General features: G+C 32.8%; 1 protein-coding gene across 1 annotated transcript; it reads right to left on the bottom strand.

The window, feature by feature from the left end:
- Positions 1–742: 742 nt before the first annotated feature.
- On the bottom strand, positions 743–7,104 carry LOC132935061 (dual specificity tyrosine-phosphorylation-regulated kinase 2-like). The gene is made up of 2 exons (XM_061001511.1): positions 5,239–7,104; positions 743–2,834 (listed from the first exon to the last, which is right to left on the bottom strand). Exons 1-2 carry the CDS (start codon positions 6,298–6,300, stop codon positions 2,145–2,147), a joined length of 1,752 nt encoding a protein of 583 aa, XP_060857494.1. The 5' UTR covers positions 6,301–7,104; the 3' UTR covers positions 743–2,144.
- Positions 7,105–13,767: the final 6,663 nt, after the last annotated feature.

The raw sequence follows: 13,767 nt of genomic DNA, 5'->3' as shown, positions 1-13,767 counted from the left end.
AATGCTATTACATAGGTACATACAGGTCAATCTGAAATATGTATTTATGCTACTATATCTACTAAAGGTATGATAAATAATAATAAGTTCAACTTTGATATCGCCGAGATAGATCCGTGTTCTATTCAGCAACTGGTTTTCTTTTCCTTATATAATTTGAAGGACAATGGTATTGAAATATGGTGGCAATACAGTATTTTAGTTATCAACCAGCAATTTATGAACGGTTTACAACAACAATATTATTTAAATATTCAATACAATATAATATTTTAGTTGTATTTTAAATTGACCATAATATATTTCTAGAGTTCCAATAAATTTTACTTGTATTCTAAGTACAACATTTGTAATACCAGCTTAATACATTAATTATTTAATTATTGGTATAATATACCTATGGGAGAAAATATACTATTTAATATTTATCAATTGACAATTGTTATGCATTCTAACAATTTATATTATGTATGGTTGTATGAATACATATGAATGTATGATACAAAATATGTACATTGAATCATATAATTATTAATGTTACAATATTGTATAACAATAACGGGTATTTATTAGTTAGTTATAAATGCATAATTTGCCAAGACATATATATTAGTACAAAATACCTTCTTCAGTGTTATATTCTTATATAATTAAGTGTTTTAATATTATTATGCAGAATAGATCTGTATACTGCCTATGTTCTATTGGGATACATTGAATCATGGTAAATAAATTTCAAATAAAAAAAGTCTAAATGTAATTATATTTATTTTGGTTGTTAAATAAAATGTTGAGACCGCAGTTGAACTTAAGATATTTTATCTATGTATTTATTTACATAAATATCAGTCGTTAGAAACATAATATATATTATATTTACAATAATGGAAACAAAAAGCTTACGACAAAATTCTACATTGTTGCTTTTTAAAATTAAAATTATTTTAGCCTTAACTATAATGAACTTTTAACTTTAATTGCCTATGTTATGTATTACCTTAACTATAATCGCTAATCAAACCCGATTAAGATTAAATTCTTGAAATCTGACTCTTTCGTTTCCAATGTGAAATAATAATAAAAATTACAAACAAAAATTGTATTATCTTTGTCTACTTCAACTTTGAGTTATCCAATAATTCGAATAGCAGACTCAAGATTTTATCACATGTCATGTAATATAATAGAGATTAAAATACATATTATATAGATTAAGTAAAAACATTGTTGTCATCATTTAAAAAATGCCTACTTTATGATAATTTGATATTATATCAATAAGTAACTACTCATTAATAATAAATAAATTAAAATGATAATTTAAACTTATCTTAATAGTCAATTTGAGTACAAGTTTTTTTTTATTCAGCTCATTTAATATTATAAATTAAATGAAAATTCAAAATTGAACATCATTCATGGAGTAATCTGCTAATAAACAATAATTAAAACTAATACAATAAAATATTCTAAAAATTTATAAAATAAAATAAAAAATGAACACACACGTTATTGCAAAAGTTGTACAGATGTTGTGAATGGAAATACATTTTATAACTATTTTTAATATTTATATGATAGACATTTGACATTTGATTAACATTTGAATCACAATTTATACACAATAATATTTGCTTGGTTTTTTTTATAAAGTTTATCAGTTTACATTTTATATAAACAAAGAATGGTAAGAAAAGATAAAAATGTATTACATTTTAAACAATTTTTTTTATGTAGGGTATATTTTTATAATACAACTTATAAATATAATCTAAGATTAAATACAATCAAGTATGTAATAGTCAATTTTTGTATCAAACCATAATAAATTACAAGTTACAGAACTTATAATATAATTGGCTAAATTTCAAATTTGTACACACAAAAAAAATTAAACATTTCTCTAATATTACATATATTTGTCTGAGTTAAAAATTACTGGAGTATAAAAAAAAATCTTAAAATATAATTGAGACAAACATAACATTATGCCGACCTAGAGATCCTAAAATCGGTAAATACCTATTTTTCAACAAATAATTCACAAGGTTTAGATCTTCAATAAATCTACCTACTCATCTAAATTTAATCATCTTCATTCAGGAATTACAACCATAGTACAATATATTTTTAAAGGATAATTCTTACATAATACATGTAGATGTGATCTGGGGTAGTTTACCCGATATCTGAGAGTTCCTGGAATGCATGGGCAATGTTTGATGATGATTTGACTCGGATAATTTTACCCTTAAACTAGTAGGAGTGCTTTCTTGTGAATAATGTTGATGTTCAGCAGCTGGGGGACGAGGAAGTCTACGACGTAACCAACTGTGCCTTAGCGCCATAGCAGGTGTGATACGGCGCTCAGGGTCCCATTCCAAACACTGGGTAATAAAATCTAAGAACAGTGGATCATCACAGCCTTTGAGCGCTTTTGATAAGTCTTTAGATTCAGGTGGTCCTCGAGCTTTACCCTTCCGTGATATACTTCCTTTGAGAATGGTTGAGCCATCAGGTAATGTGGTTTGGGAGCAATATCTTGGATACCCTCTAGAGCTTATGAAATAATTAGCACGCTTTGAAGCATCTAAAAGCTTTTTAGGTGGCATTCCTAAAAGTTCAATAATACAAGCCAATTGATCAGTTTCATCTTCACCTGGAAATAATGGGAAACCGGTAAATAGTTCTACGAGAATGCAACCTAAGCTCCACATATCAATTGGAAGTCCATATTTTGCGCCCAGGATTACTTCAGGTGCTCGATAAAAGCGACTTTGGATGTAAGTGTACACCCTCTGATGTTCAAAACAGCTTGAACCAAAATCAATGACCTGAAAACAAATGTACGTTGTAATAATAATAGTAACAATAATAAACCAATATAGACATTTATTAAAATAAAACAAATAGATATAGGAACCTAAGTGCAATCAATAAAAACAAAATAATATTCTCTATCTACATAATTTCATTTTATAAAATAAAATAAATATTAGACATGAGTACCTATAGGTAGTATAGATTACTATTAGGTATAGTGTACCCACTAAAATAATAATTTAATTCCATTTTTTCTGATTGTTATAATGAAGACTACCTATAATAGTTATTTGTAAACTAGGACAGATAACTTTGTTAATTGCATCTGTCTCACACTCATGGCAGAATAAAATTATGATATGCACTTACAGAGCTGTCATCTCTGGCTGAACTAAGTTATAAGAACATTATGTATATTTGAAAATTTAAAATTGATTATTTAAAGTTTTCTTTTTTTTTCATGTAATAGGTAGGTTATTTTAGATATAATATTTCTTATTCATAAAATATAACTATTTATAAACAGGAGAGATAAAACAAATATTTCAACACCCAATGTTACTTAATTTTACTACTGTGTGCATAAAATAAGTAACAAATTTACTTTAATGGTATTTAATTATGATAAAAACTTTAAAGTGCCCACTAGTACAAAGAACACACTAGAAATTAGTAGTTATTAATATAATATGAAATTATCTAAAATCAATAGAATTAATTATACTCAATAAGTAGGCTGTATGAAAATATTTGTGTTTTGTTAAACTGACAATTTATATATGCTTTATACATTGTTGGTACCTAAGAGACCTACAAAATACATTTTAATAGTAAAAATAAATAGTATTTAATAGTCAATTTAATTTAGTTTTAAAAAAATACTTTAGAGGTTCTTCTATTTGTTTTACTCTCTCTGATATATTATACGCAATATATCAAATTTACATTCAGTATAACCAATTTTGTGTTTTTAGATTTAATATTTAAGTGAATTAACAATCACAATTAAAGTTAAGAACCTTAGCTGTGTTTGAATATTGGCGTTTTTTATATTTAATATTTTTTTTTACGATAAGTGTACCAAATTATAATTTATAATATTTTATATCCTCATAACTTTCATAAAAATTGGAATTTCAAATGAAATATTGTAAAAAAATCCAGCGTATTAACTCAAATAATATTCTTAACTTTAAGCGACTTTAAGTTTGATAATGGGTGAATTTTCTCTAATATTAAAGCTAAGAACACAAGATTAGTTCTGATGAATGCAAATATCATTATTTGCACTTTGGTCAGAGAGAGAAAACAAATACTTAAACAAATACTAGCCAATGGTAGCATACTAACATCCTCTTTTAAGGGAAAAGGAAATTGATTTGTTTCATGTCAAGTACTTTAATATAAAAAATATACTGTACTTAAAAGTAGATAGTAAATAACACAAAATGTATTTTATTGGCTTACTAAAATGTATTAGGTAAACCAAATATTGAATTAGGTACCTGTTATTTTTTAATTAAAATCATGTTATCTTCAAAAATGTTGAAAGTTTTAAATATAGTGTACCTACTGCGAAATCTTGTAAAAATAAATATACCTATACCTATTAATAAAAAAAGTGTAACTTTAAGTTTAGAAACATAGGTATAAGTAAGTAGGTACCAATAAAATTTATAATTTAAGTCAAAATTGTAAATAATAATGTAGGTACCTACCACAGTTAAATAAAATTATAAGTTACAAAAATATATTTGTTTTATTTGTTATTTAGAAGTTTGAGATGTGCTTTTATTTATGCTAGTAGTGAGTATTAAAAATAAATACATATACTCATGAATAATTAGCATTACTGAATATGATTATAGACTATAGTATAATGATAAAAAGAATGTATATGACTCATAGTTTATAAATAAATAAGCCAAAGGACAGTGAGTAGTACTAGTACATAATGTTGAATTTCCATGACTATATAAACTTACAAAATTCTGTAAGTGATTCATTTACTTCATATAAATGTTTTTAAATATCAATTTAAAATCAGAATAATAATTCCTTTTATTACCAAATACAACTAAATCTAAAACTGCAACTGGAAAACACAATATATTCCTACCTAAATACTTTTTAGGTTTTTTTTTTTTTTAATTTCAAGAAATATTGATTGTGAACAGACGGATAGTATACTATAATAGTTAGCATTTACTGACGCATCTACTAACTACGTGCAATTTTAAAACTGACAAATTGTTTTGATTGAAATTAGATGGTGATTGGAAAAGAATGGCACAACAGAGGTATAGGTACCTAATACCAATCATTAAAAAACATAATATGAAGTACATTATGGAAAAATAATAATTAATATTATTAAATGTACCTATTAACACTTAATAGGTATTTAGTATTTACCTTGATCCCACTACGGCCATGCTGTTTCAAGAGAACATTTTCTGGTTTCATATCACAGTGAATTATTTTGTTACGGTATAAAGCATCAAGGCATACTAGAAGTGAATGGCTAAATTTTCTCACTAACTGAAGACTGAACCCTTGGTATTTATTTTTCTTGATTAGTTCATACAAATTGATGGATAAAAGTTCAAAAGTAATGCACATATGTTTTCTGAATGTAAAACTATCAAACATATGAATAATGTTCATTAAATTGTGAATATCTTGTTTGCGCAAATGTTCTAATATTCTGATTTCTTCTTGGGCTTGCCGATAAAACCGTTTCTCGTTCCTGACAATCTTGAGTGCAACATGTTCGTTCAGCTTGTGGTCGTATGCTTTGACTACTTGACCAAAACTGCCTTTGCCAATTACTTTGAGCAACTCATAACGATAACCCACATGGTCATGAGGGACAAAAACATAGCCACCTTGATCATTGTCAAATAGAGATTGTGTTCCGTTGAAAGGTCGTTGCTTCTTGTCTGCTTCAATGCCAAAAAAATATACCTCTGGGAAACCAAATATCTCGATTTTTTCAAATTTGCTCAAGCTACTGCTGTACTTACTGCAAACATAGTCAGGTGTGAAGCCTTTTTTTTTCGGTTTGTTCAGTGACGTGACCTTTGAATTTGGTGAGCCGCTCAAATCGTCATGCTTTATGATTGGCTGAAGACAAGAGGTGGCCGATTTTCCAATGCCATACAGGGCGTCCTTGTTTTCTACGTACAAATCTATGTTGCTAGTCGCCTTGTCAACAATTATGTCGAGGTTTGACGGTTTGGAGCACTTTTTTGACAGTTTGTTGACGGTGGCTGCGTTGGATTTCTCTAGAATTTGAGAGTACTTAAGTAACGACGGCAGGTGATCGCTACCACAGTCCGACTGCGATATGCACGAGTCATTGGACGTGCTCGACGTGCCGTTGTTGTTGGACAACAGTATGTGCGGCCGGTTCCGAGACAAAGGCATCTCTTTAATTGTCGATACGGGATTAATGGTGGTGACCGTGATACTCATAGCTGTTCGGGAGTCACGTAGTACCTGAAGACACGCATTTAGGCGATCCTGCAGCTAGTCGATGGCATAGTTTCGGTCTCGGCTCCGTTTCCCGTCCGCATCGTCGCAGTGGTCTCGCACAAAGTATACTTCCTGATATTATTATGTACGATATACATATAGGTACACGAATTACTTACGTATACGTAGGTAAGTGTAATATTATGAACGGGTATTGACGAGCGAGACCCGTTCCGTAACGCGTCACGGGGAAAATTAGAAAGAGGAAATAGAAGAAAAAAATTAACAAATTACAAAATCAAAACTTTCGAAGACGAGTTGTTGGTATGAAAAGCGCACTCGTTGTCCGACTGCGACGACGACTCGACTTGGGCGCTCGTCGTCCACTGACCGAATGCGGTGATGTATAGACGGCGACGGGCTCCGACTCGTCACGGGACCGATGATATTATTTTTGAAGTCCGCGCGGATCGGAAGAGAGATTATTGGCTGTTCATTGTTTCGGGAGGCGGAAGAGACCCGAAGTCGGATAGAACACGGCCGAATGTGTCTGGCGGAAATTACTGTCGTTGTCGTCGCCGCGCGGTGTGATCTGCGGCCGTGCAGTGAACGGCACACGAACAAGACGACGGAGGAATAATAATAATAATAATAACTAAAATAAAAAAAAAAAGGAAAAAGGAAAAAAAAAATAATAGTGTTAACAATAATAATTGTTCTTCGGTGCAATACACTCGGAGTCGGAGCTCGGCGGCGACAGCAGTCGTGGTGGTGGTAGTGAACCCACTTCAACAGTGCGGCACCGACACCGTTGTCACGGTCGCGCGCACGGTAATATTCGGCCGGTCGCGGCGGTCGGTCGGTCGTCGTCGTCAGCGGCGGCGTCCTCTCCGCCGCCGAACCATCGGTCTCGTTGCGGTGGCGGGGCGGAGGGCGCAATCCTCACTCGTCGGTCCGACCTCCGGGTCGCGGGGGGTGGGAGGGGGCGGTACACGGACGCAACAAACGCCGAGCGGGTTGCGGCGGCGGCGGCCCGTTCGATCCCTTAACGACGGGGGACGGGCGGCACATCCCTCGCCGCCGCGCACATGTGCGTGTGTGGCATTCCCTCGTAAGCCGCCGAAAGGGACGGTGCCGACGCTTTGTGCGTCTTACATTGCGCTGGCCGCGGCGCGCGCCAAGTCCCTTGGAAACGCGGCGGCGGCGGCTGACGGGTTTGCTTATTTATTATTACGGTCCGAAAACGAATTCGTTTCGCCAGATGACCGCCGGCGGCGGCGATAATATCGTTATGGATAAACGATAACGATCTCGTCCCGTATAATATTATACGTTTTCGAGAAAATAAATAATTATTTTATTTATATTTAATAATAATATAATATTTCATTACAGGCATCATCCCGTAAAGATATCGCAGCGCAATAGTAATATCATTACTATTATTATTTCGAGAAGAGGGCCGCCGCCGGTCGACGTCGTCATCGTGTCACCGCCGCGTCGAGGAGACAAAGACCCGCCGACGACACGAGTGCGTGTTCCCTTTCTACGGGCACTCGAATAAAATAGGGACTGCGGCGGGTCGGCGGACGAGGAGGCAGCGGTGGCGACGGCTGCGGCGGCGGGTGGCAGCTGATGGCTGACGGGTGATTGTGCGTAACCTATTTAATATATTATTATTATTATTTTTTTTTTTTATAGGATGAAAAAAGACGTCGTACCGCGTACGGCCCATCGTTTTAGTTCGACGACTACCGCCGCCCCCACCGCCACTCGCGACGGTATCCCGCTTCTGGTCGTCGCAAGACGTCCGGTCAACGACTATGAAATAATACGCGGGGTCGCCCGCCTGCGGCGGCGGTGGTTATTTTTTTTACAATTATATTATTATTTATATATATATATATATAATTTTTTTCGTTTCCCCTCGCGCCGCCATCCGATCGATACGATTTTTATCCGATTGTTTTCCTTCTAGCCGTTTTTTTTTTCCTACGCCGACATATATATATATATAATATTATACTATATAGGTATAATACACAAATAATACAATGTTCTCGCGTGCTTATAACTTCGCGTTTTTCAGTCGGTATCGCATATTATTAATATTATTATTATATACGTAATAATATATTTAATATAGACGCCTTCTACGTCCTCCCCACGTCCACGTCCTGCTCTACGTCACGTATAGGGCACCACAGTCGAATAATATTCGCACGCCACGCGCATCGGCGGTGGTCCGCGGGCTGGTAATCGCGAAATTATATTTGAACAATGTATTATAATATTAATGTACAATATATCGTCGTCGTCGTCATCGTCGCGTTACACTACACAAACAATAACAACAATAAAATGCGTAAATTTTTATAATATTAATATTATTATTATTCAGAGCCACAAAGGTATAATATTATTATATAGTGTTGGTGGTCACCACTGCAGGTCGCGGGCATTAATATTATATTTTTCACTCCGACGGCGATGACACGCGCACTTTATCTATTTTAATACCCGTCGTATTATCGTAATGAAAATTGTTACACTTAAATATTTAATGACATTTTAACATATCATAACATGTATTCACACAATATATTATAATAATGGATACGTTCTACATTACAATACAGCCATATTATAAGAACCAATATCGACCGACGTGTACGTAAAACAATATGTGTTATTGCACGCCGCGATAGATGATGATAATAATAATAATAATAATAATAATACTATAGTAGTAAAGGCCAGCGATGAGCGAATAGGTAGGTAGACAGGTAGTATAGGTAGTTGTAGGTATTACCTACTTTATTGTGTGTAATACTACGCCGTGCACACATTACGTACATCGTGCGCTAACCTGTGTATGGCGCGCACACACTCGCACACACCGTGTGCGTTCGGTCGATAAACTCGATTTATCGTAATAATAATAATATCGTCTATTCGACGTGCACAATATTAATATTATATACAAACGCGTACTACATAGAATATAATAACAATAATGATGATAATATCTAAAAACGACAAACGCGCGTGTCGAGGAATCTCTCGGTCGTCCGAGGGTTCTGCGAGCTTCTGAAGCTTACGATATAATATTGTGCAACGCGCGCGCGCGCGTTTTTCCGTTCGACGACCGCCGTCCACTTTTATTATTATTATTATTATTATTATTGTCGCGGTCGCCGCCGTCGTCTTCCTCTTCGTGTTTGAATGCCCAAGAATGCGGGACACTTGTTATTTAATTATTTATTATTATTTCCCATCCGTTTGCATTATATTATACGCGGAGTCCGACGTTTTATTCGTTTTCACGAGGACCGCCGACGCCGCTGAAGGGTGTAGTCAAGCCCGGACATGTTGAGGCCCAGTGGCCAAAATTCTTCAATAGGGGCCCCTGTACGAAAAAATAATAATAATAATGTATATATTATTTAATATTAGGTATCTGTTATAATAAATATTATATAGGTATTAATTTTCACTTTATTTATAAATTATAATTTACAAGTTTTTCTCCTCGCTAAATGATCATCGATTTTTTTTTATGTGATTTTTTGCAGTGTTATAGCCTATAACGAAAACAGTAATGGACAAATCTGAGGCCCGGTGGCCATGCCTCCTGGACCCCCCCCCCCCTTAAACCGTGCTTGGGTGTAGTATAATCTATCGTAGTGTACTAGTGTACAAAATAATGTTATGATATTATAATAGTATATAATATATAGTCATATATAGACCATGCGAGACGGACAATCACACACGCACACGCCACACACAACTATAATAAGGACACACCCTCCGCATATTGTTTCTGTTATGGTATTAAATAGAGAAGACAATAAAGGATATTTTATTTATTTTAATTTTTTTCACGTTACATTTATCATTGTTAGCGCCCCCCTCTGATCCTCTCATCCCGTATAACGATGCTGCACCTCTTAGCTTTACACAATAATAGATACACCTAGGACCGGTAATTATTGTCATTTCTTTTTCTATGTCTTTTAATTTTATTAATACAACAATAATATTATAGAACTGTAATTTCTCGTCGTATAATAATTAGATAGGTAGGTAGACGGTGCCATACATTCTAATATTATTGTATATGTGAATCTGACCAGTGACGCGTGTATCGACGATGTACGTCAGATATTATATTATATTATTGTTATGTGCACATGTTTGTACGCGACTGTATCATTATTACATTGCAATAATGTGTTTGATGAGTGTTGGGGTCTTACATAATAATATAATGTCGCGACTGTATAATGTATTATTATATTGTATGGTGTATCGTTTTCCCTGTACAGCTATTGTCGCCCGATCGCTATGCAAAAATCAAAACCCGCGTCAAAATATAGGCACAATAGCCTTTGCGGCCTGTGGGTGGTTTTGGTTTACAATAATAATACAAAATAAAAAGACAGCGAGTATTCTAAAATATGAATTTTATCCCGAAGTGCCTTCACCGGTTGGTTCTTCCCTCAAGCCACTTAAGTCACCACCGAGTCACCGCATTATAATATAGAAAGAACATCACTTATGTTTATTATACTATTTCATATTGTATAGATTGTATAATTTCTAAATTAAAAAAAAAATGAATTTTATCGGCGCAGTCCAAAAGAGCAGAGCATATTATAGTTATCTAGGCACTTATCTCTATATATCTGAACTAATATCGTAGTTCAAAAGCTCAACAATGATTTTCATAACTGCACGTGTGAGCTGAATTGAATGCATTTCATGCACACAGTCAACAAATTATATTACTGATTCGATGGTAACATTATACTAAACGGAAAAAGCATACTATTTTATTATATATAAATTATTTATATTTTACCGATTTTCCTAGCCATATAGCTAATAATTAAGTTCAAACACGTATCCCTGAAATGGGTAGAGCCATAATCCACAGAGGCTGAAGACGGATTTTTAGCATAGTCGGTTGACAAATGAAGATCATAATCAAAGCTCGTCATTTGCAGAAATTTGTGCTCTTTGAATTATTTTTATGTAAAATCATTTGGGTATAACATTTCGATAAAGTGTTCAAATGCTAAACAGTGTGCTGCTCTTTCAAGGGTATTACATACTATATATACAATATACTTTCAACTTTGTCAATAATTAAAACTCCGCAATATAGTTGATATATAGTAATATACCCACATAATGTTATTACAATACACACGAGGTGGGTTGTTCTATATGTACACATTTCACCCGCGCGTCAATACATTGTAAATTAGTTATTTACTTCCTATATAGGTAATAAAAACATGTAATGCGTAGATATGTCTGTTTCCGTATACACAAATAAAATAACTTTTGTTCTATATTTTAAACACTTTTTTAATATATTATTATCTATAGACGCCAGCACTTTAATTTATTACAGTATAATATACAACTGTTTGTTTTTTATTTTTCAATACCGAACATAAAACGTTTTAAATTGAATTACATTTTGTTTTGTTAAAATTCAAAATAGTCAATTATTAAATCTAATTTTTAGAAAAATGATTTAAATTTTTATTTAAGCCGAGTAGTTTATTTTTGACAGTTTTAAAACATCAATATTTTTTGGGGTAAATCATTATGAAACATTATAATTTTTTTCTAAATATTTTTTTTGGAAATTTTTGACGTAAGTCATTTATTATTCTTTAATTATATATTATCCATAACATTTTCATACTTTTAACTAAGATCAATTTTTCATTTGTCTGGTGTGACTGTTACACCCTATATATATATGTAACGAAATCCGGACAAAGATAATTATTATGTTAGAATACAATTTTGTTATTTTTCATTTATTATTTAGCGAAGAGGTATTACCTATTGTAATCCGAAAATGAACATAAACATTATAATATTTTATAATATATTATCTATGTCATAATAATATTATTACGTGTGTTGAGAAGAGCTGAAGATTTCTAGTATTTTCATATTTGTCTAGAAAAGTAGTCGCACAACAATAATATGAGTGACCTATATAGACTATAAATAATACGTTTCATTACTAGGAATTTATATTTAAAATAATTGTACTTTGCAATTTTTTAATGCAGCAAAGTTGAAAGAGTTTGGACAAATAAAAACACATTTGGAAAATTGTCTGTATAAAAATAATAATAATATCCACTGTTGCAGGCCGCACTGCCGCAAGGATGATACGACTAAACGTTTAAACCGCCGCCGATGATAAAAACACGCTACGTATATTATACCTACTCAAGCTGAGTGACTCAACGCGTGTTTGAAATGAACTTAAGTTGTCCGTCGCAATTTGTGAAGGGATTAACGTACGCTTCCACGAAGTATTTTCGTTACGACGTCATAAACAACCGCGTGGATGACGAAGAAAGAAATTCATTTTTCATGTTTCTATTTAATTAATTATTTTTTAATTATTATAAAATGTATTTCATTTAGATATTATCATTTATGTTTTATCATACCTATTTTTTTTATAAAATATTTTTATTCCAAGCAACGAACATGAAATACATGCCTATATATAGAGCATATTATATTTTAGTGCTTATTTTTGTTTTATAAGAACTTAAGTGCGTACATATTTTGAGATTTTCAAGTAGATTTTTAAAAGTCCTCAGCCCAGTGTTGAGTAATAATCGATAAAACGTTTGATTTTTTTTATATGCCATAAATGCATGGAATTGTGATGTTGTACAGATTTCCGACTTGGGGACAAAAATATAGGCAAATAGTATAGAGAATAATATAAATAAATTGAATAAATAAACTACATTATAAGAAACATGTATGAATGTATGATATAACCAGTTGCATAACTTCAAAATTTGGGCCCGGGGGCCAGGAGTAAACTTTTCAACGGTCTCCCCACCATCCAGGTCCGGGGTGTGATTGCGGTGTTGTGTGGATATGGAGGATAGATATGAAGACCCCCATGGCCTTTTTTTTTTACAAATCATGAACTTTAATTTATCTGTTGTAGAAAATGCACATAAAAACAAAAGACAAATCGATAATGACATTTTTTACCTACCACCTACCATTCTAATCCTAATGAAACATTTTCACAACATTTTTATTTGTAGGGTCGAAGTACTTGAAAATTGAATTCGAGGTTCCTCATAAGTTGTTATAATATTGCAGTTGAAAAACATTTAAGATCCATAAGCAGAATTTTTTTATAAGTATATTATATCCAATTTTTGTAGCAATAATGTTACAATGTAATGAGTTAAGAATTTTGTTTCGATGACAATTATTATTAAAATTACATCAAATTTTTGAAATAGTTTTGGAGGCCTGAAACTTTATATTTGTCATCGCTATTTCGGCCCATAAAGGAAATATATGCTAAAAGTTTTAAAATATCTACGTAAAGCAAACTTAGTGCTTTTAAACAATCATTACGGGAAGACCATCGAGTAGTATGAACTAAGT

This window comes from Metopolophium dirhodum, chromosome 1, assembly GCF_019925205.1.
Source record: "Metopolophium dirhodum isolate CAU chromosome 1, ASM1992520v1, whole genome shotgun sequence".
Classification (NCBI taxonomy): domain Eukaryota; kingdom Metazoa; phylum Arthropoda; class Insecta; order Hemiptera; family Aphididae; genus Metopolophium; species Metopolophium dirhodum.
The sequence above is the reverse complement of the archived record's forward strand: the minus strand, read 5'-3'. Positions and strand labels throughout refer to the sequence as shown.